The sequence below is a fragment of the Gobius niger genome (assembly GCF_951799975.1).
Source record: "Gobius niger genome assembly, chromosome: 4".
NCBI lineage: Eukaryota > Metazoa > Chordata > Actinopteri > Gobiiformes > Gobiidae > Gobius > Gobius niger.
Window position 1 is genome coordinate 12,733,815 of NC_136855.1, and position 20,423 is coordinate 12,754,237.

The 20,423-nt window shown below is 40.4% G+C and overlaps 2 protein-coding genes across 3 annotated transcripts in view; both read right to left on the reverse strand.

The window, feature by feature from the left end:
- cUnh15orf48 (chromosome Un C15orf48 homolog) overlaps window positions 1–13,629 on the reverse strand; it is a 64,723-nt gene extending 51,094 nt beyond the window's left edge. The window contains exons 1-4 of one of the 2 annotated variants that reach the window (XR_013792796.1): window positions 13,409–13,629; window positions 12,557–12,645; window positions 12,289–12,349; window positions 10,307–10,569 (exon numbers count right to left, since the gene is read on the reverse strand). Coding sequence is in view for 1 of the 2 variants with exons in the window: in XM_079554865.1 (XP_079410991.1) it covers window positions 10,501–10,569; window positions 12,289–12,349; window positions 12,557–12,645; window positions 13,409–13,447 (258 nt within the window). In the remaining variant the exon portion in view is untranslated. Of the gene's footprint in view, window positions 1–9,870; window positions 10,570–12,288; window positions 12,350–12,556; window positions 12,646–13,408 lie in introns of those variants that run through there. The other variant, XM_079554865.1, reaches the window with a different exon arrangement.
- A 625-nt stretch (window positions 13,630–14,254) lies between these two features.
- Window positions 14,255–19,960, reverse strand: afg2b (AFG2 AAA ATPase homolog B). The gene is made up of 11 exons (XM_079555162.1): window positions 19,825–19,960; window positions 18,798–19,411; window positions 18,325–18,510; window positions 17,698–17,982; window positions 17,238–17,423; window positions 16,943–17,101; window positions 16,552–16,761; window positions 15,410–15,637; window positions 15,151–15,285; window positions 14,586–14,711; window positions 14,255–14,402 (listed from the first exon to the last, which is right to left on the reverse strand). Exons 2-11 carry the CDS (start codon window positions 19,389–19,391, stop codon window positions 14,265–14,267), a joined length of 2,247 nt encoding a protein of 748 aa, XP_079411288.1. The 5' UTR covers window positions 19,392–19,411; window positions 19,825–19,960; the 3' UTR covers window positions 14,255–14,264.
- Between the last annotated feature and the right edge of the window lie 463 nt (window positions 19,961–20,423).

Consider the following 20,423-nt stretch of genomic DNA (forward strand, 5'->3'; position numbering starts at 1 on the left):
AATTTACCTCATGCAACAAGCTTCCCAACATGCAATAGAAATGATTCTGAAAAACCGTGACCAAGTGGATGGTTTTATACTAGAGCTGTGCCATGTGAGAGAATATATTGCGATATTGAATACGTGTCTTTTGAGTATTGCGACAAACCACTTTGACACGGTAGGTCCCATTCAATTTGAACAAAAATGGTGAGAAGGGGATATTATGCAAAATTGATTTTTAGAGCTTTTTGCCATGTTACAAGTTCGTTCATCATAAACAAATCTGGAGCAGTTATTTTAGTCACCTCTCAATCGCTTACCAAGCCTTTTCTTTTAGCTGTTTGAGATCAATATTGCATTTTCTAACCAACAATGTGTAAGATAGTGATAGAGAAGTGTTTCAGAATATAACAAAATACCTGCAAAAAGCATAATACCTCCTTTTTAATACAAAATAAAACGGACTCACTTTCTGTTGTGATGTTTTCTTGAACTAATCCGAGATTTGTTCAAGACACCACTAATCCCTCATGGGGGGAATCTAACGCTCACGTGCAGGAGCCCATAGCTTAAAAATTGCATTGCAAATGATATCCTTTTTTATCCCTGACATCGCAGTGTCTTTGTCCACAGGCCCCTTTAAAATCATGTGCACCTATTTTCAGAGCATTTTTGGCTACTTTCTTTTACCTTTAGCAACTGACAATCGTGATAGCTGACTTTTAACATTGTGATATAAAGTAAAAGGTGTTTGGAGACGTGCAGTGCATTTCTCATATAAAAAGGTTAAAAGTGGCCCAGTATTTCAAATGCGGTTCTTTTAAATGAAAAGCTGCTGGACATTTATTAAACAAGTGTTCATTTTGTTTTGAGAAAGAGAGTTTGTGAATTCTGTCTGAAAATATCAAGAATAAATTATCAAGAACTGGATTATTGTTTTTTCTTTTTTGTAAGTAATAAAATATTTAATCTTATTCCACTTTGAGTATGATGCATTATTTCACCTATAGTTTTACACAGTTCATTTATTTATTTATTTTACAGACTATTATATTTTTTTATGCTATGGTTACAAAGCAATGTGAATGTAGTGAATAAGGGTTTAAAAAGTCATTAAAATGATTGTGCTAAAGTTAAGGCTTTAAATCAATCCACTCTGTATATGCCACACGCATGAAGAGGAGGGTTACAAATATTTACAGGGACAGGACACACCCCGGACACTCACTGTTTGAGCCCCTGCCCTCAGGCAAACGCTTTAGAGTGTTACAGACTCACACCAGCAGATTGAAGAGCAGTTTTTACCACCAAGCTGTTGGCTCTAACACACCTTAAAAGCACTTAAGCACCACATTGCAGTTGCTACTACTGTTTTTTCTGTTTTTGTCCGCAAGTGTTTTTGTTTTTTATTATTCATTATTGAGACCTTGAGAGCCAAACAAATCTCATTATGCTTGTGTTTAATGACAAATAAAGCATTCTGTTCTATTCTATTCTATTCTATTCTATTCTATTAAATATCATTAAAAAGCAAGTGGATTTCAACTGACATAAAATCTAAATTTCTTGGAAATAAATGGCATTGCTGGACTATTCTGTCCAGATTGGCTGGAGCTGGCTCTGTTTAAATTATGATTCAAAAGACAGTGGTCTTGTGATAACATGGTTGGCGAGTCGACCATTTTCTCACCGCATGAGGGCGCTGTACAGCTGACACATACAGCAAGCCAAACTGGGCCCTTCGATGGGTCTGATTTAGGCGAATACGAAGCGGTGCTGAGATGTTTAATACTTTTGTGCAGCGCTGTCAGAGGTTGCAAGAGTCACAAGAGAGTTTCACTAAAGAAAGAGTTTCAAAAGGAACAGTAATGAATGACCTGTTTACAATAAAACCTGTTTGCATTGGAACCTCTACCTGCTGAAACTGAGCCGATTTGACCTTTTACTTGTGCTATGAATTCAGATGACCTTCACATCTTCAACTGCACTCTCCTGTTTCACCGCAAGGTGGTGCCATTTTAAAGTACCGGAGGAAAGGAATAGGCCACCGTTTTTGCATACTTGAGACATGTTCTTACCTTATTTAGACGAGTTGATTCGTACCTGTATGGTCATTATGCGTGCGCTCAGTCATGCAAAAACCCCGTACATGTCGTAAGCATTTAGCCTCTCCTCCTCTCCTCTACGGGACCAACAGCGGTGAAGAAGCGACCAAGCTCTTCCACGTTTTCCCTATCTAAATACGGCTACGTGAACGTTTGCACCTTTTTATCCGCTTTGAAAATCGACATGTTTAATTTTGTGTGATTATACTTGGATCGTGTAACTACTCATGTAACTGTATTTAAATAGGGGAAACATGGAAGAGCTTGGTCGCTTCTAACTTCACCCCTGCTGGCCCCATAGAGGAGAGGAGGAGAGGTTAAATGCTGACAACATGTACGGTGTTTTTGCATGACTTAGCGCACGCGTTAAGACTAGTCAGGTACGCATCAACTCGTCTAAGCTCAGGTAAGAAAATACTGTATTTCAGTTTGCAAAAACGGTGCCCTGTTCCTTTAAATCACATGCCAATCTTCCTCTTCCCATTGTGACGTAACATGTGCCTTAGAGCAGTTAAGCACCCTGAGGACTTAATATATTTGTACATATTTCTTTAAATTATTCTGTGTGCACATTATACAATCTACTGGAATTGGCTTAAACCAGAAAAAAATATTCTTTACACTTGTCCAACTGGAAAAGCAAAGACATATTTACAATAAATGAATTAAATGATGATTACTAGACTCCTCGTCATTGTATCTCATTTATTTATTTGCACAGGCCTATAGGCTACTTTTTTTGATCTCCTTGGACTTCACGACATACCCTTGTCATTTTTCATCGTCATCATTATAATGCTCCTGCTTTCGCTCGAACAATAAAAACTAATCTAGACCAAACCCAGACTAATATTGAATGCATTCTGAAACAGCAAAAGGGCAGAAACATTATGAATCTCCAAAGGACTCGCGAGTCCCACCAGAGATCTGACCACCACCACTGGGACCCGCACCATAACTTGAGAACCATCATCATAGACTAGCCTAAACCCACAACTTTAAAGTTAATGTTTTCTGCTTTGGTTGTCACAGTGACGATGGGACGCCCCTGTTTCCAGGCACCAGGAGGAAATTGGTAATAAACCTACAGGGACCTTGTGTTGTTTGCTCTCCTTTGTTGTGTGGCCTCAGACCCGTGTCTCTTTTATTGAACCTCCCCGGTCCATCTGTGGGTCAGTTTGACTTTTAACCAGTTTGGGACATTATGATGCCCTTTACACGGGTCACAGATTAAACAAGAGCTGATGCTCCTGTGAGGAGTGTTTGATTCCCTTCTTCAAGCTTTGATACTATGAAATTTTACTACTACCATCATACAGCAGCTACATATATATTATGGTAGTGCTTTATTTCAGAGCAGGGGTGTAGGAACTGATAACGTAATAATGGGCAATAACGTTATAAATTTGGCCTGTTTCAAAATGTAATAAACCGATAAAGTAACTTTGTTGAGCCAATTAAGTTATAACATGTTACCAGCCGATAATGTCATTATTATTACTGTATTGGTTGGTTATTGCACTTTTGGGCTGACAAGAAGAAAATCTTTCACAATAAAATCAGTCAATAATGTAATAGCCTAATACACTAATTTGAACACATTAAACATGTTTTTGTGCTGTTTTCTGTAAACTGTATTTTGCTGTTTTTATCGTTTTATTCTTTCACTTCCAGTAACTTGTCTTATCTCACTTGCCTTTTCCTACGTCGGTGGCCCAGAGTGTAAAGCGGTGTATCTTTTGACAATGGCACAGTTTGGCAGCCTACCCAGGGCAGCTGTGGCTACAATAGTCTGAAGCAGAAATGGAGAGGTTTTGTCAAGAGAACGAGCATCATCATTTCTTTTTTATCATGATCCTATTATCATTGTTCCAAGCTGTGTTTAAGTTAGTGGTGGAAATGTAACTGAGTACTACAAGCCTCTGACTGCTTAACATCCTTAATGCTCAAGTTAACTTGATATTCCCTTCCTGAAGTGAGGACTGGTAAAGTTTGATCACAGTTAAGAGTTCTGGAGCAGCTGCTTCATCATCAACACAATGAGAAAAGTAACACAGCTGCATGTTTTCAATTCCAGGCTATTGTTCTTTCATTAGACACTTTACATTGTAGGGACCTTAAGACTAAATTCTGCTTCAGAAGACTTTAATGTACAATGTTTTATTATATGCCTATTGTTTTCATCGACTCAAGACAAAATGGAGACCAACTTTAGTGTTTGTTGAAGCAGGTTCAGGTGATCTGCGATCCAAGAAAGAGGGCAGGCTCTCAAACTTAACTCACCCCCTATGATCATGTACAATGTTGGCTGCCTGTCCCTCTTCCTGCATTATTCATTGTCATTCACACCCTGCAGGACCTGCCGTGTCCTCCTGGTGGCGCTGTTGAGCAGCGATGCCTCTCCATGAAGTGTGGTGCTACCTGCTGCTGGTCACGTGGTGCCTTTGACAGCCTCAGTCACGTACACAGATAGGAGCACTCTTTAGTATATCCTTCCTCTGTTGCATTGTGTCTTTAAATAACCGCAGTGACAGAGACAATGTCATAACTGTGGGCTCCTGTGGGAGTGCCAGACCTACAATGTCACATGCACAAGTTCATTTTTAGGACAACAGGCAGAGTGAAAAAAAGATCCAAGTGAGTATAAGTCCAATCAATTAAACCTGTTGAATCTTTTGACTTAACGCTGACGTTTCACCACAAAACATAAACTGATTGACGTAATAGAGTACGTTTTATCATGTGGTATGACAAAATGTAGAATATCATGTAGGGAAAATAGTGGAATGACATTTGTTTTGTCCTAGTATTACCTTTAACTGTGAGAATAAAGTTGTGAAAGTGCTTGTATAGACACAACCCTGGACCACAACTAATAACAGAGAATTTACAGCCTTCCTCTTTTATTGTTATTAAACAAAATAAGGGCCTTTAAGCATGTCTGTTGCACTGAATCACCATTCAGCTCTGCATCTGCAAAGGCCAGACCGATCTAACCACAGCCATTCAATGAGCAACAGTGTTTCCTTTGACACAAGCCCTGCACATTTGCATCGAGTGTGTACATCCCGGGGTGAAAGATCAAATCAATATGGGCAGTGCTTACGTCACCAGGTCACCAATAAGTGAGATCACCAGCGAACGGGCAGACAGATGGCTTTAGGAAACTGCCCCATTAGAGAGACAAAGGCTGTCAAATTGATTTATATGTTTAAATAGACCGTTTTCTCTGGCCATTCCCTTCACCTGCATCAATGGGTGACTGCTTTTGGGATCATTGAGAGTGAAAAGTAATATTTGTTCCGTCAGATAACATCTTGTCTAAAACTGCTTGCTCTGGAGTTCTTCAGGCGCAGACACTGGACATGTGATCCATTTTTATTTCTTTATTCCTTCAGGCAAAACTGGATTTTTAAAGATTTTGTTTTGGGCCAGTCTGCTCTCTTAACATGTGGACAACCAACTATTAACTAAACATAGATTAAACAAGCAGCAAAGGTTTCCAAGCGGTACCTCAAAATGTAGGCTATTGTTTCTATCTATTCACCTGCAATGTCCCGCCTTAAGGCACAGTAGAGTCATCACCAACTACCTTTTACACCACAACACAATAGGAAGCGCACAGTCACATGATGCAAAGCCCAAACTGCTGCATCACCGTGAACAAGAGGAATTCCATATTTATAAAAGCTCTGCCTAAACCTGTCAGACGGGTATGATCGATGCTGATGCTAAGTGTCTGCAATTAAAGCACCAGCTGGCAAAGTCACCTGGTCTGTAATACTCCGAATTTGGTCAAGTCTAAGCCTGACCAAGTTTATGATTGTGTGACGAAACATTAAAGCTGGATACACATTTGCTGTGCCACTGTCGGCTCATTAGGCTATATTTCAAATCGAGGAATTAATGTGGGGAAGACAACAACATTGTGCCATTAAATTGGATAAATTCATGAAAGTCAAAATGAGCACAATGTATCTCTATGGCGGATTCACTTTGCTGCCTGACAAAGCTGCACATGCGTCCGAACAGTGCACAATTTCCATGAGCATTCTGGTTATGTGAGCAGTATTGTGAGATCTAGAAAAGAGTTGGGGCATCCTCAGGAGAGAAGAGGAGAACATTGGGTAGAGCAGCTTTAAAGGAATAGGCCACCGTTTTTACATTCTGAGATATGTTCTTACCTAAGCTTAGACGAGTTACCTGTCTACCGGTCTTCACGTGAGACTTCAGTCACGTAAACACAGCACAGACGGCGTTAGCATTTAGCCTCTCTTATATAGCTCCAAACAAGGTGAAGATAGAAGCTACCAAGCTCTTCCACGTTTTGCTTATTTGAATATGGTTACGTGAAGTGTTACACGATAAAGTATAGTTACACATGAAACAATGTGGATTTTCTAAGCAGATAAAAAGGGCCGTCAGCATAGTTAAGTGAATATATTACTGCGCGGATGTCGAAGTACTTCTGGTATTATTATGCCTTACAATATAGTTCCCCTTTTTATCCACTTTGAAAATCCACATTGTTTAATTTTGTGTAATTATACTTTATTGTGTAACACTTCACATAACCAGGGAAAACGTGGAAGAGCTTGGTAGCTTCTATCTTCACCTCGTTTGGAGCATGACTGAGAGCACGCGTGAAGACCAGACAGGTACAAATGAACTCGTCTAAGCTAAGGTAAGAACATATCTTAGTTTGTAAAAAATGGTGGCCTATTGCTTTAACAGATAGGTGGACACAGCTGGAATTAACCCGGAACCTTTTGTGTGAGCTCCTGACTTGTGCAGGGTTAGATAACCTTTGCTGCAAAGGTTATCTAAACCATTGACATACTGTCAATGATCTAAACCAGCGGTTCTAAACTGGTTTGGTGTCGGGACCCACAATCACCCTGGGATGACAAGCCGCGACCCAAATGCGACTTAGACTTGTGAAATATAATGTAAAGTACTGTCTTTTCCTCAAAAATAGTTAATGAATAAGCACTAAATAAGCAAAATTAAAGCTGAAGTGAATAAAAACAGCGACAGAGCAGTCATTTTAACAGACTCAAATGGTGATTCTATCCTTTTATTTTTTACATAAAAAAGGCTCGTGACCCACTGAAAGCGGTTTTGCGACCCGCCAGTTGTGAACCAGTGATCCAAACAACCCAATAGGACAAGTTTATTTCGGAAACCTCATCGGTCCGGGTCCTGGTGCCACCTCTGGACCACCCCCTCTATCCCTCTCGGGTTTTTAAAATTGATTCATGTCAAGGCCATTTTATGAACACAAATCCTTTAAAGTTATGAGGGCTGTGTGATCCAGGGACATTGCAGAAGAAAATGCATATAAGGCATTTGCCACAAACCCAAGTGGGAGCTGAACCCCCAAAAGACTGCTATTATTAGACAGTTTAAAATTACTTTGCGATGGGAATTTCTAATTACGTGCTGTTTGAAACGTTAACAATTGAATCATATCTGAGCTCACTCCTCACCAGTGTCAGCCCATACTCCTGCACATTACTCTCTATATCGTCATAGAAACTCAGGCTTACCTCACTCCTTGACACTTCCTTCAGCTTTCAGATGGATGTTACGTCATTTTAAAATCTCCATGTTTATCCCCTATTGCAGCTCACCATTGTTTTGAAAGACACTGACCACAGCAACATGGGAACAACCCAAGAACGGACATTTTTTAACCATTTTCCTTCTTCTGGAATCAAAAGTAAGGTATTCCATGATGCTTTACGCCCAGTTTTTAATGCTTTTTTGACTTAGCAGTGGCATTTTATAACTTAATGTGTGTGGATACGTGTCAAAGTTGTATAGCCATTACCATCAGAAAGTGGAGCCAAGCCATTTAATCAAGACTCAGAACTACTAGCAAGAAACATTGTGTCATAAAATTTGAGCACTAAAATCAGGAAAATCGGGAAAGTGGACCTTTACAAATAATACCTGCAGAGGAGGACTTTCTGGAAAAAGGAGGAGGCCGCCTTATGACATCACCAAGTGGAACAAGGCGTCTCAAGCGCTTGAGATGCACAAGAAAGTTCCGGGTTTGTGTGGCCTTTGTTAGTCATGTTATAAACGGATGACTGTGTAAATTAGTGCAGCTATTCTTTTCACTATAACATGGTATATGCTGAAAATAGAAAGCATGAAAAAGGTGCAAGTGTTTGTGACTTTTTTTACTGACTTCTTCAATCTAAAAAACATGTTTGTCAAACTATAACAGGAAGAAGGTTTTCACTGTGACTAAGACTTTCAGCTTTGTGGCCAAATATAAGAACGCCCACTTCCTGGTTCTTTTTACGGAAACACAGCCCCGGTCCTAACCTGTCATTGCTCTGTGTTAAAGATTGATGCAAGTTACATTCACTGGAAACGGGTTGGGCTCATGTGTTTTTCATATTCGCTGATATGAAAATGGGCACAAAGAAGATCTCACTCAGCCTGATAACACTGAGCAGAGCGGCTTTGGAAGAACAGGCCTTTAATTATGTTATAGCCATGACCTCTTGTTAACCAGAGAGAGACCAGACTGCACTGAATGAATGGAGGGCAGGGTGATGACAGGAAATCCACAAATGTTGAAAGCAAGTGAACACATCATTATTTGTCTTGCATGAATTAAACACTTTGACTAAAGATGTGCAGCTGTTTGATCTGCTGGGTGTGAGCAGGTTTTGGCAACAAACTTCCCATTTCTGTGTGCGCTTTTGACCTCAGGCTATATCCACACAAGGACAAAACAAAATAATATTCTCCATAAACAGGGCTTTAGTGTTTTTGAGGAAAATGCGTGCTATGTGTCAGCATGTGAAGTAGTGTCTTATCAGTGCAAAACAGATTGGGGGGGGGGCCGAGTCGCACGCAGTAATTCTTAAATAGACTGTCATCACCTAAAAACATGCAAAACAGCAACAATCTCTGCTCTTTACCTGCACTATTAGAAAAGTAATGTACAAATCGATAAACAAATGACACACAAGGGCACGCAAAGGGAAATTTACCGATTTGAAATAAAGTTTACGCACAGTGTTTTGGCTTACTCCACCACCAACTGCAGGGCATCATACTTTTATAGAACATGCAGTGCCCCCAATAAAAAATGTTATGTGCTACTTTATTGACTTATGGCTTTCTCTTAGTGACTCACAAGTTCAACCACACTCACTGGACACGCCCAACGGCCACCTCAGACTCCTTATTTACAGCATTTTCGCAATAGTTTCATCAGGAATCATGTCTGAAAAGTATCAAAACCACAAACAGGCCTGTCTAAGTAGTAAAAAGGCACTCAATGGCTTTAACGTAAAACCACCTGGTGAACACAAGTCAAAATAAACAGCTTGGTTTGTTTGGTTTATCTCGGCAATAAAGTGATCCACACCCTAAACCTTTACAACATCGCACACCTGGTTTTTGCTTCTTCCTGCTCTCTGCCTTTTAATCAGCGCTGTATCGTAGCTGTATAGAAGTTGTGAGCGTTGTGACAGCGTTGTGATCAGTGCCTTGGTAGTGGTCGAAAAACAAAAGTGACACGATCGACCAGCGATTGTTCAAGTGGTCAATAACTTTATCAAAAATAATCAGTGCATTACAGACTTTTTTTTGTCCCTCATTTCACAATAAATATATTTCCATTCTTTTAAATAGTATCATCTACGTTTAAAAGCTGCACCAGTTTACAAACACACAAAACAATGGGATGTTGAGATGGAAATAATCCTACTACACAATCCTACTAACACCTTGGCGTCTCTTTAATAACTGTCCATTTCCCTGATCACAGCTGTTATCTGTTAGTTGATATATTGTATTTGAACTAAGCTGTCCTTTACATTTATTCACATTGGCTAAATATTGCAAGCATGCCTGCAGCACATAGACTTGCTGGTCTGCTCTCATCGTTTCCCTGATAAAATATTTACAGCATAAGCCCATAAAGTGGGAATAATATATCAGTAATCCTTTGTGATGTGTCCCTCCTGGTTACTCAAGAGAAATCATTTCACCTTAAGCCTTTTTTACCGTTTTATGTGCTGAGATAAGAGTATTTCATCCACTGCGACCTGTTAAAGTCAGAGGGCCATAAAGCAGTGCCCAGGGACCTTTTCTCTAGACCTCGAGCCAGGATCCCGGTCTGGATCTGACAATTATTCCAACTTTATGAACATGAGTGCGTTGAATCCAGACCTCGTAAAAACGAAACAAACTTTAAAAAATGAATGGTTTTGGAAATGAACGGCGTTAGACGAACGCAGTAGCGATGTGCACGGGCTGCGGCTAACCCCACCAGTGGAGCAGAAGCGTTTCCGCACACTGAGCGTTTGAAAGTCGAGTTTGTGCAGAAAGGATTCTGTTAGACTGATGGGGGCGCTGTAGAGCAGGTCCGGGGCTGATGGAGGGTTCACTTGTGCATGCTTTTGACCGTCTGCAGCTCCTCCACGGGCTTCCACTGCTGGTTTATGGTGAGTAACTGAAAGAGGAGAAGGATGAAATAAATATGCGATTAATATAAACATGTATAGAATAAATGCAATATAGTGTGTATAAGTAAAAGGATATTTTAGTTCATTTTTTTGCAACCCAAACACAAGGGATCTCAGAATTCTTAAAATATTTAACCCTCCAAGTGCCACCGAGGTTTAAAAATGATGAGTAGAATTCTGTCAGTAATGGAAAAGAGGAAAAACTGAGACATTTCATTCTGGAATTGGGGTAAGTAAAAAAAAAAGATAAATAAATAAAAAATCAATCAATTATCAACACTGCTACTGACTGTTGGTGAACGATATTACTGGTAGTGTGCATAAATGTTGAGAAAACACGGACTAAAAGAGCTAAACATCACATAATAATAATATTAATGGCTTACACTTGTATTGCGCTTTACAAGCCTGTATTAACAAGTTTCTCAAAGCGCTGCACTGTCATCATTATTCATTCACAACTCGATTTATTGATTCTAATTAATTCAATTGATTATTTTACACCCTCCCGCGCCATCGACCCGTCCACTCTTAAGGGCGTTTTTGCTTGACGAAAGGAGTAAAACGGCAAAGGTTGTAGAAATGGTTAGACTTGATGCTGAAATTAATTTAAAAGATGCTTAAAGAGACTAGATGCAAGTTGGCCATTTTATACTCACTACTGCCACCTCAGGTCATACATGTAACTGTACCTTCTATATTAAGCTCGTGCATGACGCCAGTTCGGACACGAAGTAACAACTTTTTGAGTGACAGTGCAGGATTTTAGAGGCAGTTGTGGTGAACAGGTCTGGGCTCATTCTACACATTAGGACATGGCTGGAACATGTAAGGGGAGGAAAATACATAATTTTAACATTTTTAACTCTGTATAGTCCCTTTAAGGTCTAAAAAAACCCAAACAAACAATTAAGTTTCTACATTTGGTAATAGAAAGTATGATGTATATTGATCACTGTTTACAAATCAAGGTTCCTCAAATTATGGGCTTGAAACTACTGTAATTACAATAAAGCAACAGGTTGAGGCCAAAGTCGGAAAACAAAACAAGCCTGTCCGTTTGAGATGAGAGGAAACATGAGCCTTTGTGGAGCGGACCATTAATTTGCCTGATGTCACTAAACAGATGAAGCAATTCTGGTAAGTGCTTCCTACAGTGACTATGCAGGTTTGGCTACGTCCAAAACTATGCCCTTAGATGAAACACATGTGCTCAAAATACGAGCCACCTCATGAAACATTTGCCCTCCCAAGTAACATGAAGTACAGTGAGTCAGGATCATATCAGGACTATTTTTTCTAATTGAAAAAGAATAAAGGCTATTTTGTCTTTTTATATACTCGTCTTTGAGTTGTGAGCATGAAGTGAATTATTACTAAGATGTCATAAAGGAGGGTTAGGTAGGACATACTTTTATATTCCCCACATGAGGAGAGAGGGGGGGGCAACTACTACAATCCAATTACATCCATCTCACAATATTCTGCAGCGTGATAATGATCATTTCATTCGAAAGCATCTTATCAGTGCACACTTCCTATTGCAGCAGCTTGTTGTTTATGAAATGTTCCTACTGTGCGAAGATATGTCTCACTAACACCATTCATTTGATTCTGTCTGAAATGTCCAATCAATTCGCATAATAGAAAACACCATCTTCCATCCATTAATGTGACTCAAATTTGTGATTTTTTTTTTTTTTTACCTTTTGCGGCTTTCTTGGGTCCACCCTTTCCCAAGGCTCTGGGTTGTTGGTCTTATTGAGGCTAAAAAATAACAACATCACAGTGCTGTCCGTCAGAAAATGCAGTTCAAAATTGAAATACTTTATATAAAATGATTTGCCAGCAGCATTCACAATGTGGAAATGCTTACGTGATCTAATATTGTCCCTTCCTGTTGCACTCAACTGAAGTAAAACACTGGCAAACGCAGAGGAGGAAAAGAGGAAAAACATTCAATTGATCACTCACATGACATCCGTCTTGGTGAAGAGAAAGTACAGCGAGGCAGAGGTGGCAAAAGTCGCAGCGAAAGCCATGAAGCCAATCAAGGGGATCAGCTGGAAGGAACAAAAAGATCATGTTTAATTACAATATAACTACAAGCAATTCGGGAGTCAATTAAAGAGTGACTTAATAATGAAAAAGCAAGTAGTATAATCTGATGTGGCCTAAATCAGGACTTTCAAACCTTTTCTGTCCCAGGCACCCTTTGAGTCAAGTGTAACCCCTACCTCGAGGATCCTGCCAATATTCTAACAAAGTCATCAACTAAACAATATTCAGTGAGTAGAGTGTAGTGTTCAGAATTAAGCTAAAAATACAGAAGACACACTTTCACCTATTCACCCATAATTTCTATTTTAATCTGCAAGTTTAAGCCCACTGGTTGGGAAACGTAGACCTTCAGAAATAAAAGAGGATTTTTTGTTTTCGTTTTTAATCAACCCCAAAATATGAATATAAAAAAATCAAGTCAATACAAAAACAAAAACAAATCAAACAATACAAAATTAACAATAAAAACAGGCAAGGAAAATGTATTATTATTTTTAGATAGCTACGACTTGAAATGACCCAGGACAAATCTACCAAATTCTTAGGAAATAACAAACTAAACCAGTAACTTTTAGTTTTTCTGTTCTGTGACTATGTAATGTAAATAATGTAAACAATGTAAATATAATGACTCAAATAAATCTAATCAATCAAATCAATAAAATAAACCAACAGACATATCCCAGTAGTCGGGAAGAAGGAAAATACTTTAACTTCCATGGGCACAAATTATGGAACAAAAAAAAAGAGGGGAAAAAGCCCTACCTCCTTCTTCTTCTTCAAAAGCTGCAAAAACCCGCTCATCTTTCCTAGTTGTTAGTGGCTCTCCGTCAATGACCTGTTGTTTTAAAGTCGGCAGAGGTTTCTGAGAGTCGTCATGTGTCAGTGGCAGCTCGCACCTGTCTCGAGGATGAAGTTGACCCTCCCTTTTAAACTCAGCATCCCTCCCAGACAGAGGCACGCGCTGAGACGCACGTAGACTAAACTGCGCCCATCACAGGACTTTGGGGGAAGATCGATACCAACTTGAATAGGGAACTCCGCCCCCTGCTGGACACTGTGGGGCGGTGAAGGTTCAAACAAGGACATGCAAGTCGAGGTGGGATGCCGAAATGCACAAGTACTGCTGTGGTGATGTTCTATTGTAAATGAAGTGTATAGGTCAGGTTAAACAACGACAGAGAACCTTTACTGTACCCTACATGTAGTAAAGATCAGAGCAAAATGTTATTTTATACATGTTTTAGGCCTACTATGACCCAAGCAGGATGCAAATATCCACACTCACAAATAACTAAGATCACTCAGTAATAGTAGAGCCAGACCCACCTAACACACACAAGGTTTGGCTTTGGGTAAGGTCCTGATTTTGATCATGTTGACTCCTGGTTTATTTTTTCAGCATAGAATTACATGTTTCTGTGTATAAATCCTCTTTGTTCTGTTGTTTGAGAACATGTCTATCCTTGGTTTAGGCATTTTTTTCCTTGTCATTGGGTAAAAAATAATGTAATGGTATCTGTTATCTGTATCAGTCTGCAATAGACATTTAAATAACAAACAAACAAAAACAAGCACGATTCAGGTTTAGATTGTTTGTAATATTTTTTATTTTAGCGTGTTATGCTGGTGGGTTTTGGTACATCTGAATCTGCTGCACTGTCAGAGATGGAGTCATTTTACTGAGAGACAGGAGAAAGTATTTGTGTCCAACTTGAGAAGCCTCCATGTTTTCTTCCTGCAGAGCCGACAGCGCCGCCTATTGGGGAGAAAAAGAGACACATCAGCTACTGTATGAAATGGTATGCAGCGCACGTTTGGTGATACAGTAACTAGCAGCTACATTTTACAGCATCAAGGCATCACTTTACAATGTTTTCTGTTGTATATAAAACACATTCTACATGTTATCCGATTTCTGTGCAGAATATAATAATCTGACCTCTTTGCAAAGATTTTCCAGATCTGCTCCCGAGAAGAGGTCCGTCTTTTGGGCCAGCTCCTCCAAACAAACGTCATCGGCGACCGGCATCAACTTTGTGCTCAACTGAAGTATGGACAGACGACTCTAGAAAGACAAAAGAAATCCACCTAAGTCTCATCTGTGAAACCTACAATAGCACCTGCGACCTGTTAGTGGGTGATATACATTAGGCAGTGTTACACAGTCTAGGTCACAGCATCTCCAAAGGTGCAGCTCCTTTGGGGGTCTTACTGGTCTTCAGTGGTCAGTATTTATCAACAGTGCTCCAAGTTTATACAAGTAGCATCAGATCAAATTCAATGCTTTTAATGCCAAAACACAAAAACTATGGCTATTTTTTCTAAATATTTGCAAACATTCCATCAAACAGAGGAATGAGTTATGTACATGCCACAGATTAGGTTTTGTACATGCCCAGTTTCTACTGCAGTTGTTTTGTGCAATGGACGTATAATGTGTGTATCTTGAGTGCCTAGAAACACCTACGTATAATAAATGACCGGTATTGACGTAGCAGCAGTACCTCCAGGTCGGGTGGCGGGACGTAGATGATGTGGTCCAGTCTTCCCGGCCGCAGCAGAGCGGAGTCCAGGGCGTCCGGTCGATTTGTGGCAGCAACAACCATTACCTCAGAGTTACACACCTCCTCAAAGTCCAGCTGGAAATGAACATAAGGCGTGTGTAACCACTTGTAATAAACACTTTGACATAAATTGGGAAATTGTGAGAATCTTTGGGTTGTGCCGGAGAAGGTTTTTTACGCCATGGTCCGACTTTCACACCTTTTCACCCGGAGGCCCCTGCTCCTCCCCTTCCACCTGCAGCACTCGCTCTCCCCCTCTCCTCTCCTCCGTCTTCAGCCCGATGCCGTCCATCTCGTTCAGGAGCACAGACAGGAGCCGAGTCTGGACCCCACTGCACCCTGCACCCTCGGTCCGACTGCCAATCAGAGAGTCGATCTCATCCAGGAACAGGACACATGGGGCGCAGGAGCGGGCCTGACGAAACAACTGCAGAAAACAGGGGAACAAAAAAAGCATTAGTTGTGCATTGTGTAAGAGTGGAACAGAAAACCTATGAATTATAAACATTACAAAACGTTCTGTCACACTATGTCAAGACCATTTAATCATCTGCCATTAATGGGGTATTTGTTTGGACTGTGGCAAACTACAACATTGGTTCTAATGATGCTCTTGGCTGCAACTGTAGCTTCTCCTTAAATCATAACTTATCAAAAATACCTAGTTTAAACAATAAGCTAAACAATAAAAACAAACCATGATCAGTGCAAAAATGTGAAAGATTTCCACGACTTTAAAAATATGTATACCGTACATTTTGTATCAAATTCATATAATAGTGAATACAGTTTTGTTGTGGTCAGTATTTATCAACAGTGCTCCAAGCAGGGTCAAGTCAAATTCAATGCTTTTAATGCCACAAACACAAAGCAATGGCTATTTTTTTCCTCAAGGTTTGCAAACATTCGATCGAATGGTACATTCCATTCCACATTCCATTTTTTGGTACATTACCTGACCAAAAAAAGTCACAGCAAAAAAAAGGATCACATGCTCTAATATTTGATTGAACTGTCTTAAAGTTTGATTACATCGTATCATGCATTCGCTGTGCATTGTTTCAAAAAGCTTCTGCAATGTCAAAAGATCCACTGTTGCATTCATTTTTCACCACAATCTTGCACTGATGATGGGAGAGTGTGACCACTGTGCAAAGTCTTCTCCATAAGTGAAGATCTGGACTCTGGACTATTTTTTTTTTATCCGACAGTGTGACAATGTGTGACAATGTGTACATTTTAGATCTAAAGGATACATGAAATCGTAAACATGCCAGTAAAATCAACACTTTTCCTGAATCCCTATGACATGAGTATTTTGTTGATCGTCGTGTATCTTACCTGAGCCAGTGCTTTCTCGGAGTCTCCCACATAGGGGGAGTAGAGGTCCGCTCCACTGACCGACAGAAAGGTGCAGTGACTGGATGAGGCCGCGGCTCGTACCAGGGAGGTTTTGGCGCATCCCGGAGGGCCATACAACAGCACCCCACGAGGACGGGACAGTCCCAGTCGCCCGAACGCTTCAGGGTACAGCATAGGCCACTCTATACTCTTATGCACAGATAAAAAATGGGAATCGTTTTGTAATTAGGCGAGAAAATTGTTTCAAGCAGAAGACAATGATTGACAATGCTATGTAAACTACAGATAACAGTTAAACAAACTTGTAAATGTAATCCTAAGCTAGATTCGTTTTGCATTTGATCAAAATTAGTTTATGTTTGTGTTGTACCTGTCTGAGTTTGAGTTTGACCTCGTCCAGTCCCCCGATCTGTTCCCAGGACACAGGGGCGAGGTCTGTTCGTCCCAGACTGCTCCTTAAACACGAGGGGGCCACAGTTTTTAGGGCTTCACAGAAATGTTTCATATTCAGTGTCGGCTCTTCAGAACCCTGAAATGACAAGGACATGGTAAAATAACATTCACGTCCATGTACTGTTTGAAGTGAGTGTGCGCCCCCTTGTGGTTTATAATGAACAAGCCCAAACACACTGACCCGATTGATTAAATACATACAGATGACTCACCTTTGCCATCTCTCGTATGCCGTTCATGGCTGCCTCTCTGCACAGTGCGCTGAGGTCGGCTCCCACAAATCCCGTAGTTCTCTGAGCGAGTTCATCAGTGTCTATAGAGGGACAAACTGGCATCTTCTCAAACAGGACACACAGAATCTGTCTCCTCTGCTGCAGCGTGGGTGCACCAATGATCACCTGAGAGAGACAGCACATACATGTAATTTTTATATTGTATACAAAGTAGAAACGCGGAAGAAAGAAGAAACGTTATCCATCCTTCTGCTTCCTACTATATGAGTTAATTATGAGAACTGTAAGATACTGTAACTATGTGCTCATTAATCCCAAGACCTCTTTCTGTGAACTCTGCTAGGAAAGCATGCATAGAGATTTGTGCATTTTTGTTTACATTTCCACAGGGAGTTAATAGTAATCGTAGTTTATTGATTATTTCCATGTCGTCCTATACCTCTCTGTCGAATCTCCCCGGTCGCCTCAGCGCTGAGTCCAGGCTCTGCGGCCGGTTCGTCGCTCCTACGATGAGAAAGCGGTCGGTTTGGTCCATCCCGTCCATGAGCGTGAGCAGCTGAGCCACGAGACGGTTCTCCGCTGCTGTGGACCCCGCTCTTCTGGGGCACAACGAGTCCAGCTCATCCAGGAACAAAACACAGGGACCCTCCTCCGCCGCCGCCCGAGCGTTTGCAAAAACCCCACGGAGTTTCTCCTCACTCTCACCTGGTCTTGAACCTACAATCTGGAGCAGACAGGGAAATTATTATTATTATGACATATTAAAAACATATTACAATCGTTTTTTTTAATAGGAAAGTGGTAATATTACATGTTGCAGTTTGCTGGGATGAAGGATTCTAGTTTCATAGTATCTAATTTAGTAGTTTTCATTATCTGTTCAGGATTTGATGAACTAATACAGCATTTGATTATACAGAGTCAGTAATACTAAACCAGTTGTTAAGAACAAAAAAACGTTGTTATATAAATGTTATATTTATATTTAATGTAAATAAGCAAGACATAGGGAATCATTGCGTCTCATTTCACGCACATATTATTACTATTTAATCATATGCTGTACCTCAGGCCCATGGACCACCACGAGGCTGGCTCCCACTTCTCTGGCCACGCTGCGAACAAGCTGGGTCTTTCCCACTCCGGGAGGTCCCACCAGCAGCACCCCTCTCGGACAGGACAGGCCCAGGGAGCCTAATGTCTGTGGATAAACCAACGGCAATTGCAGCATCTCCCTCAGAGACGAACGGACCTGAAATACGAAGAGTGAAGGGTGTTTACTAATTAAGGATTTGGGTATTCTACACATCAATCGCATGGCTATTATGTAACTAATAATGTCCCACTGTCAGGTGAGTTTTGATTATTACTATTGAGATCTAGCATCGTCTTCAATATTCCATGATCGGGGAAATCAAGAAATTAAGAGGTGGTTAAGCCATTTGCAGGGCTGACAAAATGAAAATAAAGCATGCAGAAACAGACACCCATGTAATTCTCATACAATGATTGTTTTATCATTTCAACGACAGTACTGACCTCGTCCAGACCACCCAAAGGGATCGTGCTGTTCTGCTGCTCGAGTCCTCCCCTGAAGTGTCTGAGCGTCTTGATGCCTGTAATCTCCACTCCGGTTTTAGACGTCACAAGTCCACAGTCTGAGTCTAGATTTATTTCTTCGATTACCACATACTTAATCTCTGTCCCATAATCTCCCAAGTTAATCACATGGTTCTTATGGACATACACTCCTTTTAACATGTCTTTTACAAGTTCATGAACAACACGTGGGGGAGTGTTTCTTCTAAAATCTGAAGTTTGCACCACTATTGTAACTTTGATGCCTTTAAGTTTGGAACATTGTACTGGGGATATTTGGCGAGGGTTTACACTAAGGTTTGAGGTAGGACGAAAAATAAGATTTGGAGAGCAGCTTTTAATGTCCAATTGAATGAAGCCCTCTGCACAGTCCGGACGGGGCCATGCAGTACACAGGCAGCTTGATCCAGAAACAGAGACCAGGAGAGGGGAGCCCAAAGTTAAGCCTAAAGTCGACATCAGCCCCGGGCCCAGTCTGCACCGCTGGGAGCCTCGATCACACGGATCCACGGACAGCAGCCGTAAAGTGTCCATTTTCGCGACTTCAATTCAAGCTAGAAAACACAGATTTTTGTTAGTACTCAGGCATGTTCTGTATTAAAAATGAAGTAGTAGCAATGTAGCATATAGAGGGGGTGAAAAGTAAGGCCATCTGGAGAAAAAAAAAGGACATGAAGATGCTAATCTATATTTGCACATACATAAGTTAAAGATGATTAAACAAGCTTGATGACTGAAACACCTTAAAACTGATAGGCCACAGTAAAGTTTTCATACTAAGCCAAAATAGTGATCTTTTTATACTGTTATTTGTTTTTAAATGATGAATCAAATGTCTTCTGTACTTTTGTTTGTTTGAGAGATGTACATCTATTTGTATCAAATGTAATCAATGATCAGAGGAATATGGCTAAAGGCTAAATGCTAGTTATAAACCTCTTGTCCCCCATTATTAAATGCATATGACCTGTATGAAAACCGATGATCCTTGCATGAAGAAGAGGGGTTTCGATCCTTAACAATGTAATGACATAGTTATGAAGCTGTGGCAGAAGCAACGCGACTGTTTACAAAAGTCCATGTGGTGTGTCGGAGAGGTTGGCCAAACATCCGGAAACAACCAACTACGACATCCGCTCAAAATGTAACTATTAATTTGGATTTATTAATCGGAAAGATCATAAAGCACGCATACAAATACCACTATTGCTCACGCTATTATCACAAAACTAATTTATTTCACCGTGATATTCAAAGCCATAACTAGGGCATTCATCCATGGCTGTTTATTGAGCACGGGAATGTGACGTCATGTCGCTAAGCATTATGGGAATAGCAGCAATTGTAAACTAATGGAGATTTTAGAAGTTAAAATACTGGAGTTATTGTTCACATTAAAACACTTGGACACCACAGTGAGTTAGATGTATTTACCAGCAGTAACTCAGCCGCTAACGGAGTTGTTCCACGGCTATTTTCTCCACTTTTTATACTGTTTTTAGCTAATGTTAATCAATGGAAATGTATGCTAACAGCTGCGAAGATGGCCGATCTCCATGGTAACTG

Excerpts from the sequence above, each read along its gene's own strand:
- afg2b (XM_079555162.1), bottom strand. The coding sequence starts at position 19,391 with ATGGACACTTTACGGCTGCTGTCCGTGGATCCGTGTGATCGAGGCTCC. Across the intron at positions 17,983-18,324 it reads TGGTGGTCCATGGGCCTGAG|ATTGTAGGTTCAAGACCAGG; the intron begins GTACAGCATATG and ends TGTCTGCTCCAG. Across the intron at positions 14,403-14,585 it reads TGGAAAATCTTTGCAAAGAG|GCGGCGCTGTCGGCTCTGCA; the intron begins GTCAGATTATTA and ends TCTCCCCAATAG.